This window comes from Coccinella septempunctata, chromosome 2 (genome assembly GCF_907165205.1).
Source record: "Coccinella septempunctata chromosome 2, icCocSept1.1, whole genome shotgun sequence".
NCBI lineage: Eukaryota > Metazoa > Arthropoda > Insecta > Coleoptera > Coccinellidae > Coccinella > Coccinella septempunctata.
Genome location: NC_058190.1, coordinates 31060806 through 31071312, shown reverse-complemented (window position 1 = coordinate 31071312; position 10507 = coordinate 31060806). Strand labels below are relative to the sequence as shown.

At 32.5% G+C, this 10507-nt stretch overlaps 1 protein-coding gene across 1 annotated transcript in view; it reads right to left on the bottom strand.

The window, feature by feature from the left end:
* Positions 1 to 1153: 1153 nt before the first annotated feature.
* Positions 1154 to 10507, bottom strand: part of LOC123308715 (sodium-dependent noradrenaline transporter-like) — an 81203-nt gene continuing 71849 nt past the window's right edge. Inside the window, exons 7-16 of the mRNA XM_044891493.1 lie at positions 9284 to 9417; positions 9088 to 9227; positions 8299 to 8402; positions 8122 to 8246; positions 7424 to 7536; positions 7230 to 7370; positions 7078 to 7177; positions 5677 to 5777; positions 3756 to 3923; positions 1154 to 1928 (exon numbers count right to left, since the gene is read on the bottom strand). Of these exons, the coding sequence (XP_044747428.1) occupies positions 1830 to 1928; positions 3756 to 3923; positions 5677 to 5777; positions 7078 to 7177; positions 7230 to 7370; positions 7424 to 7536; positions 8122 to 8246; positions 8299 to 8402; positions 9088 to 9227; positions 9284 to 9417 (1225 nt within the window). The 3' untranslated portion in view covers positions 1154 to 1829. The remainder of the gene's footprint in view (positions 1929 to 3755; positions 3924 to 5676; positions 5778 to 7077; positions 7178 to 7229; positions 7371 to 7423; positions 7537 to 8121; positions 8247 to 8298; positions 8403 to 9087; positions 9228 to 9283; positions 9418 to 10507) is intronic.

The window sequence follows — 10507 nt, the reverse complement described above, 5'->3', positions numbered from 1 at the left end:
GAACTCCATCCATATCAATTTTCGGTCGCCATTATCTTCCAAAAATGGATATAAAAAATGATCATTTAACAAGTTGAATATTCATATAGTATCTATACTATTTTTTGTAGCAATTTATATAAATAACTTTTTATATACACAATTCATATAATCTTTTATTTGTCTGATTTTAATATTTTGAATATTTTTATGTTGATCGATAATCAATTATTTGTATAATTATCGATGTATTGGAAGTCTGATATGTATTAAAATGACGCATTATAAGAGCATCTATAAGTTATCATTGGATTGCTTGCAGTATACGAAGCATCTCTATAATATATGAAACGGATTGAATAATCTGTTGTGAGAAAAAAACATTGAATGGAATGAGTTTTATAATTCTGATGAAATTTTAAGATGGATAAAGTAGTTCCTAATTTCAATAGGCAATTTGGACATGCGTGGCGAATGCACGATATGTCATACAAAATTTGAAAAACAATATAACAATAGGTACTCAATAAGGCCAATATAATTTCAAACAAAACTTAAAACAATTTTCAAAACCCCAATTGATGAGGAATTATAGTTTATTCTACCTCACTTCCCTCACATCAATCTTTGGAATCGAAATATGTAGAAGTATTCTCTTTGAGTTGACTTCCCCATCTCTTTCTAGGGTATATTTTATAACTTCAGAAGTATAAAATTTCATTCCAAAACAATGAATTTTTAACTGCGCGTTCATTTATATGTTTCAAACGTAGTTTTCATATTTTTTTGTTACCTGTAACACTGATTATTATACCGATGAAGCAGTCTGTAGGTGAATTTCTATAATTGACTGAGGAATATTTATCCATACCATTTATTTTTGAAATTTTCAATGTAGTCGAATATAAATTGAAATATGACAATTATTCCAATAACTTGAATGTAACCTCACGCAACTTTTTCTACTGATTTTTTAACATTCGTGAAAATTCGCAATTCCCTGAAAATAAGTGATATTGTCGTATTTTACAGGTTCTTGTTACATTCAAGTTACATGTATAGACGATGAAACGTAATACAAAAATCAATGTAAATGTTAGAAAAAACTAGATGTTCGTAGGGAACATATAAGAAAACAACCGTCATTTTTTAGGAAAAAATAAAAATTTGAGAATTTACTTCGAATTTTTTATTCAATAATCCAGATGATTTTTATAACAAAATCAAAATGTACAGGTGACTCATTCGCTTAAAAATGTATTCCAATATTCTGGGTATGAAGGCTTTACCCAGAATATTACGTGTCATTTTTTTTACTCGATATATATAATACTTTGTTCTTGGTAATTCATACAAGTTACAATGTTCTACAATTATACAACATTCAAGTATTCCTCCCAATTTTTGATTATGATAATTCAAATTTATTCATCAGAAAGAGGACAAATTCCAAAGGGCATTACAGTTTGGCACCAAAATTCAATAATTGCTAAGCCCTTATATCCAACAAGTTCAAAAAAAATATTCGGAAAGTAGTCATCTACCCCCAATATGTGAAAACAATTATATATATTTTCCATACAATATGAGATACTTGCTCTTGAAGCATTTGGACAGATTTCCTATGAAATATTTCACGATATATTATGTATAACAAATAATTTCAACGACCAGCGTTACTAGAAATCAACAAAGATGTATACATAGATCTAGAATTGAACTACTAGCTACTAGAATATTATTGTCTATAATTATTTTCATATATTTAAATATCATAAACATTTGTAATTCAATCTTACATAGGAACTGATTGTTCCACATTCATTGGGTCGATCATAAGTAGTCGAAATTCAAACAAACAGCCAATGCTTGGATTTGAATCTTCCTATTAACTTGTTTCTTCTTATAGCATCATGTTCTTCTTCAGGTGATATACTAAGAGCAATTTTCTGAAAATGAACTTGCATTATTCGATGCTGAAATCGGATTCATTGAAATTCGTTCGAACTTTTTCGAAAATAGCAGTAGTTAGAATAGTTATTTTCCTATCAAGTGCGGAAAATGATACTTGCCCGCACGAAACTGCCGTTGCCCGAACGATGCGAAGCAGAGTTCGGGTAAGCAGTTGAGTGCGGGCAAGACACTTTCCGCAAGAGTTAGGAACAATATTTTTTCTACAAGCGCTTGAAATATATAAATATATCAATTACACGATACAGATCATATCTCATTTGATTAATTCATATAAAATGACAGACGTAATTCTGCATGTCGTTACCATGGGTTACTCATCGTTGACGTTCGGTGCATAGAGACATGATAGAATTTAATTTATTCTATAAGATTTGCGTGCGGGAAAAACCCCTGCTAATCCATTCCCGCACGCAAATGCGTGCGGGAAAGAAATAGCAGGCGTTTTTCCCGCACGTTTTGGAAAAGTGACTCTTTGCAACTTGAAATGCGTGCGGGAAAAAGGTTGCACGCGCACGCTTGTAGAAAAAAAAAGTATTACGAGATTTTTGGTCAGGAAAAATTTATAGATAGTATAAGCATTTTTTTTAGGTCCATTTCACGTTGCATTTTAATGGTCATGTGCACCGTTTAGATAAAGAATGGAATGGCATTTTCCCTGATAATGGACGTCTAAATGCTGAGCCAAAACAACATAGGAATTAACGTCCTTAGTTTATTAACCTGCTGAATAAAATCTTGATAAAAAGTCGATATCCCCCTCCCGAATATGGTTCTGTTTGAAAAAGAATCATCTTCACCAACACCCTATACCAGGTGGCCCACCCCAGACTCATTTTGGGGTAGTAAATAAAGATATTTTCAAAATCTTTCTTGTGGTATGTGTAGGGTGTTCAAAAGCACAATTTAAATTTATTGTCATATATATACGGGGTGTTCGAAAACAAATTTGACCTTCAAAAATGGAATGGCAAGCTCAAATTATGATGAGTTTCTTCAGATCACTTCATACCTTAGAAGCACCCTTCACGGGATAATGGCAAAAAATTGAAAATATGGAGTTTTTTAAATAGCTATTAATGAACAAACTAGTTACGCCACCGATACAGGCAGTATTTTTTCGAGTAGACAAGTTGGCTTATCCTACACATAAAAAAAATTTCAACTCTGGAATATACAGAGTGATCATAATTAATTCTCAAACATATCCTGTTGAACGTAAAAATTAGTTTCGAAACTATCTCCATAAGTTTTCCTACTCCTAAACCTAATAGTTTTACAGCAGTTTTTGACGATTATTTGTAGTTGATGTTTGAGAATTAATTATGATCACTCTGTATATTCCAGAGTTGAAATTTTTTTATGTGTAGGAGTAGTCAACTTGACTACTCGAACAAAAAAATGTCTATATCGCTGGTGTACCGGAGCCAGCCTGTATATTCATATACCATATTGACTAATGTCAACCAAATTAGAATTGGAAACGGAAAAATAGCTTAACCATCAACAAATTTCAGTAGACTGAAAACTGAAATTCCATCCATTTGGTAAGAATGTGTATAAAGAAGCCCTTACAAACATGATATATTACTCTCTTGATCACCCCTACCGCAGGCATATGGGTATAACCAGCCCAATATCACTAAATACATAAAAAAAATTTCCTTAATCGAGAATCTGAATAATGTTCTGAGACGGTAAATTTAAGCATCGTAGGATGAAATTGATAAATTTATTGGTGGGTGAACGCTTGACACTTGAGTACAGAAAAGAGGAAATTGTAGTAATATCTGCTGATCACTTACCTCGGAGAATGTTCCTGGAGTTCTCATGATTTGAATTATGGCACATAGTGGTATCATCGATATGGATGAGAGGGTCAAACCCCAACCGACCCACTCGGCCCAATTTGGATAAAAATAGTCATTGTATTGAAGGGGCTCATGGTAAAGGAGCCCAAATAACACGACAGTCTGGAACAAATGATGGCAATCACTCTTTTAATTACTCTTTTAATTGTCAATTCGAAAAACATTTTATAACCTTGACCATTGGCGCTCCCAGGGGGGAAGGGGGCCGTGCGTCAAGATGCTAACTGATTTTGCCATATTTGAACCTAGAAAACTGATGTATTCGATCAAATGGAAACTGACATTCACATTCAATAATGTATATTCGAGTGATTAAATGATTTGAAATTCACTCCGTTATGAGATGAATACGATGTTAAATATCGTCATGAAAGAAAAATCTATTGAATATCAAGAAAAAGAATCAGTCCTCAGCAACCTGGATGGTGCCGTGCAATATTATTTGGCGAATTGAATAAATGAATCTTACAGTTTACGTTTATCGTACAGGGTGATTTCGCGAACTTTTAAGAACTGGAAAAATTTGTGTGATAGGGTCCTACAAATCGAATGATATTTGATTGCAGTTTTCTCCATTCCAAATTATAGATAAATCGGTGATTCCATTCAGGAGATGGAGTGGTTTCAATTTCCATTAAAATTTGAAAAAACATCCTGTACTAATAAATCATAATCTAGAACTCTTAGATACTACATATGGGGATTTTTCGTGATCCTCTAGGTGTTCCCTATCTCATATTAAAATGTTTTTCATCTTATCGGGGACACCCTGTATACCTATTGATGATTCTGGGAGGTTAACCTCTAATAGTCTCGAAAGTAAAGAGAAAATTTCCAAATAAAAAAAATTAATATATTTTGTAGAGATACATAATCGTTGTAATCGAATCAAAAAAGTCATTATGTTCTATTGAATCTGGTTCAATCATAAAACCTTTTGATCCATAAGCAAAAAATCGACATATTCCATGCTACACAATAATGGGAACCGTGATAAATCAAAAATAATACGCTGCTGGGTTATGTGAATTATGGAAGATTCATAAATCCGTGTCAAATAAAACTCATGATGATATCGCATTATAAAATATAGCAATTTCAACCTTTCGTGAATTTGAACCATCAGTCAGGTGATTTGTATGCAGGAATAATATCCTCTCGAATACAGGTTTCACTGAAGAATTTTCAATTGTTAGAAACCGAGTAAGAAACGAATTCTGCAATTTCGGCAATATCAATGAATAATTATTCCAAACAGAAAAGTTATAATTTTTCATTCCATTTCTCAAGATTTTGAGACATACATAATATAGGGTGGCCTACGGAAATTTTAGTTTTAATGAAAATCTGGTTAAACCCTCTTACCCATCTGTTTCTGATTTGAGAAATCTCCCGTGACTTCAAAACCCTTGCGGGATGAGCACAACCACCGGATTTTAAATAGAGAAATGTTGAGGTAACTTCTTTCTTGTGGAGCGATAAGAAAATTGTTTTTCGATTAAAAATAATAAGACGTTAACGTTAATGAATCTAGTTTTGTGTTTTGTATCCTTTTCAGATTAATATTTTAGATTTGAACATTCTTTGGAAAAGAAAAAACTTGTATTAAACACAGATTGTTCATTTTTCCAAAATGGAAAATAAATAATATTGCAGTTCTGAAGAAGATCCCAAAAAAGATCGAAACGTCGACGATTTGAATAAGAGTGTATTATTTATTCACCCCAGCAATCTTGAAGCAAATATCCTTTTAGCCTATTGAACATCAAGGACGAGATTCGTTAGATACAAATGAATAATAGGTTTTTCTAATCACCAAAGATTTAAGTAGGTACGTATATGATTCTGTTCTTACAATGATAAAAAGTGGACTGATGAATTTCCAGCATATTCTCCAATAAAGTCCAGGTTTATGGCCAAGCATCGCGTCGACATCTTGTGTGAACCTTTCCAGACCTGAAATGTTCCATTGTAATGAGTTCCGTTGTATTCTCAATAATTTGATAGTTTTATATGTATTCGAAATTTAAATTTATTTATTTATTTCTTCATTTATTTCAGATTGAGCTAAGCCAAACGTAATAAAATTTGTGGTCTCAGATAATTGATATAAAATATTTCAAAATTTCAATGAATTCATCCGAAGTAGAAATAATGTATAAGTCATTTTAGAATATTATATATTTCAGATTTTTTATTATAAATATTGAACAAAAGATGATATCAGGATTTGAGGGACTACTTGTTGGAGGACTTGCAAAGGTAGAATTTTTGGCCGTAAACGGAATATCTATCTGGTATAGTTTGGAACATATGTAGTAGTGGTAAGCATCGGATCTGTCACCACCCTGTATAATATACTGGATGCTTTTCTGTGTTACCAAGTATATTTGCACCTATCGTCAGGAAAAACCATCTTTAGCTTTGCCGACACTTTTCTTACAAAAACCTAAGAGTACTTTCTAAATTCGAAGTAGACTTTAAATTTGATCATAACTTCGTATCGGCACTTGTAATAGAAAACAGCTAGTTTCAGAATTCTACAGGGTGAGACTTCGACTCGTACAAATATTTCAACAGTAGATTCTTGAGATCGAAAGAAATACTTATTTCCTATACCATTTTTTTCGATTCGGCCCTGATACAAAGATAAAGCCATTTTAAATTTTTATAATAGCTGTGCTACCCCTGGAAAAACAAAATTAACTATGTAAATCTTTGACACTACACATCTGTGGATCTTTTAATTTCTCAAATTTCATAGATATTTTTTAATATTTGATCATCAAATTACTCGAAAATGACAAATGATATAGGAGAAAATATTAAGAGTACTTTTATTTTACAAAACGTTCGAATATGCATTATATAGCGTTCAACTTAGTTTTAAGAGTTGGGTTCTTTGAATTTTTTTATTTTTATGGTACGTTATGGTCATTATGAGAAAACTGGAAGATGTGTGTGATTTCTTCGAAAAACATTCATCAAATAAATGAAAAAATATATTCCGAAATTAATTTCATTCGAAAAAAGGTTTGTGAGATAGGACTAAAAATAATTTTATTTTATGGTTTTGCAACAGCCTGTATATTTCAAACCGAGCTGTTCGGAAAAAATTGTGAGGGAAAAAAGTGTTTCTTTCGACCTTAAGAATATACTATTTGTAAGACTCGCCCCATATAACCTGCTTTGAGAAATAATTTATATGTTTCCTCGATATTACATAATTATAAAAAAATTGATTTTGAAGCCTTACCATAAAACCACGATACCGCAACAGCCTCAAAAAGGGCGGAACACAAAAGTGATATGCCGGCAGCATATGTGTCGAAGAGATGAAACATGTAAATGCCACCCTGAAACAATGAAAAGTCAAACACAAGTTCACAAAAATATTCATAAACTCACCGGAGTGACATTTATCAATGCCACACAAAACGAAGCTGATATAACTATAAGAGTGAATATTTCTCTACCAAACTTTCTCTTCTTGAAGAAATGACTGAATTCGTCCATCAACCCTGTTATGACGCACTCCAAGCCACCCATCTGAAATTGTTCGAATTATAAGCCCTATTCAAAATTGTTCTCAATTATCTTACTCCTGAGTCGAGTCCCAGCATAATCAGCATAAAGAAGAAGAGCATGGACCAAATATAGGATCCTGGCAAAGTGGCCACCGCCTCTGGGTAGACTTGAAATACTAAACCTGGACCTACATGCGATAAAAAGTATTGGAAGGACGATTATCTTTTATGTATATTGGATATTTGATTTGAAAAAATGTTGTGATGATCGATGACGGTTCTTATCAACAGATGCAGTTCCTCAGGAGATAAATTTCTCCTAGTTGAAATTTATAGGTATTCACTCATGGCGAGTTTATGCAAACTTACTGAGAACTAATGCCTAAGCAATCTAATTGGCAGATGGCATGCACGTGTTTGCCATCTGTCCATTGGATTGGTTTATTTATATCAGTATTATTAACATCAATAAGCAAGACAAGCCAAGAGAGACTTTTTTCATCAATTTTCAATAAGATAGTCGCTGTTATCAATGATATAACCTTGAGTAAGTTTGGCGAAGGTAAAAGCCGAAAAATGTGTTCATTTTAATTTGTCAAAGCTCTTCAACCACGAGCTTGTGAATGCAAGAGAACAAATGTGTGCCATGATTTTTCTCTTCTGATTAGAAGTAGCTATGAACTTGAAGGTCCAGATCTCTGGACAGTGGACTATCGACCATCAAGTCACGTTAGGGAATATCCTAATGCAACATAAGAATGATCCTTATTTACCTTCTGCTGCGACCTGACTGATATCAACGCCCTGTTTATAGGACATAAATCCCAAATAGGTAAAAATAACGAATCCTGAGAAAAAACTGGTAAATGAGTTCACAGCTGTAGTAACAAGGCAGTCCCTGAAATTTCAGATAAGTAAAAAAAGTTTTCGTGAATTGTTGCAATAAATACCTATAACAGTTGTTGTGAAAAGTGTTGTAACTGGCGTAAGACAAATGTACACCAAATCCAGCTCCTACAGAGTAAAATATTTGAACGGCTGCATCCAACCAAACCTGAAATGATACATCGTTATGGGGTTTCAATAAACTCTAGGTTGACGCCAAATATTCTTCCCAAATAGCTAAAATCATTAATCTTCGGTGAAAAAGGTAACAAAGCTCCTTATGTGACTGAAGACAAGGCAACTCTAACTTTAATCAGACAGAACACCTTATCATTGATGGACTACAGAAATGGAGACAAATCGCCAAAAGACGAAATTAATGTATTTCTCCATCAGTGTGCCATTCCTCTCCTTTAATTAGACTATATATATATATATATATATATATATATATATATATATATATATATATATATATATATATATATATATATATATATATATATATATATATATATATATATATATATATATATATATATATATATATATATATATATATATATATATATATATATATATATATATATATATATATATATATATATATTATATAGTGACTGCATAGTTCCTATATTGATAATTCTGCATTAAAAAATGCAGTATTTCATATACAGTTACTGTACAGTTTCTATATTGATAATTCTGCACTTTGAAAATGCAGTTTTTGATATACAGTAACTGCACAGTTTCTGTATTAATACTTCTGCATTAAAAAAATGATGGCAAAAGCTATCAATTCGCTTTAATAGCGAAAGAATTTTTCATTTCCCAGTGAATAAAATGAACCGTACCTGTGTCTCTTTCAACTTGGAGAGTTCTGGTTTCAAATAATAAGAAATTCCTTTGACTGCTCCTGGTAACATCAAACCTCTAATTAAAAGTATGGTGAGAACAACATAAGGCATTGTTGCGGTTATCCAGACCACTTTACCTAAAAAAGATTTCGTTATTAAAATGATCGTCCTAGATAGCTAGCTTCTAAATTACCAGAAGACTTGACACCTTTGAATAAAGAAATATAAAGTGTAGCATATACTGTGATTAGGCATAAGACTAATTGCCACTTGGGATATCCCATATCATGAAGACCATCACTCCATTGCATCTCAAGAACAGCTCGACTAAAAATGATAATATACTGATATGAATATCGAAACAAAAAAAACAAAAATGAATTTTTTATGGAAGTGCTAAAGAAATTGGAAAAAATTATGGATTTCTACCATGACATTTGAATGTTGCATAGCAAAATCCTCCAGAACTCTTTTGAGCCTCATAGTGTTCATCACTAAACAACTTTTCAGGTTTCATGGAAGTGGCAACCTTTAATTAACACTATAAAGGTTGCTGAAACATTGAGAGGTTAAAGTTAGCAAAATTAGGCGCTGGATTTGCAAGCCGACAGCTTTAATTATTCAGGCCGTCTCTTGTAAGCAAACCTACGGAGCTTATAGGCGCTTGTTATGCGCCTCCTCATCATTTTTGCAATAAATATCATCACGAAAGCCAGGAGGATTCAGAATCCGTAAAAAAAATCTGTCTGTGTATGTGTAATCTATTGTGGATACGCTACAAGTCACAATTTCGAAGCAGAATTATGCAAATCCACTGTGTTAAGAAGCATATCGATTTTGGAGGAAATTGAAAAAAAAGTTGCTGAGCTATTGAAATAAAAAAAATAAAACTGTTGTGGGTTTGGAATTTTGTACTTTGGTGCTGATTCGAAACTACACGAAGCCCATTGATTTTGGTCGGAATTGATCCAGCTGTTTTCGATTTTTTCTAAATTTACCGAAATTTCGGGTAGCTTTTCAAAAGATTTTCGAAGGAAAATCTTATTGTGTTCATTTGAGGTTAGAGAGAGCAAACGTTCTTTTCGAAAAAAATCGAGTTGCGGACACATTACACAGGGTGTCCCCGCCACTTCTGCGCGACCACTCTATACAACAAACTTCCAGTTGGGGTGAGGAGTCTGCCAGCCAAGAAATTCAGGAAACATGTATTCAACTTTCTTCTATCCAAGATCTTTTATTCAGTAGAAGAGTACACAAGTATGTCAATTTGTGAATCCCACTTTATGTAGATTTAATAATCTATAATATAACTAAATTTCTACCAATTGATGCTCTGACAAATTTTAATTGTATTATGTAATTGTGAATAATTCTGTTATAGACATGTTTTAAAAGGTCTTATTTATATGATGTCTTG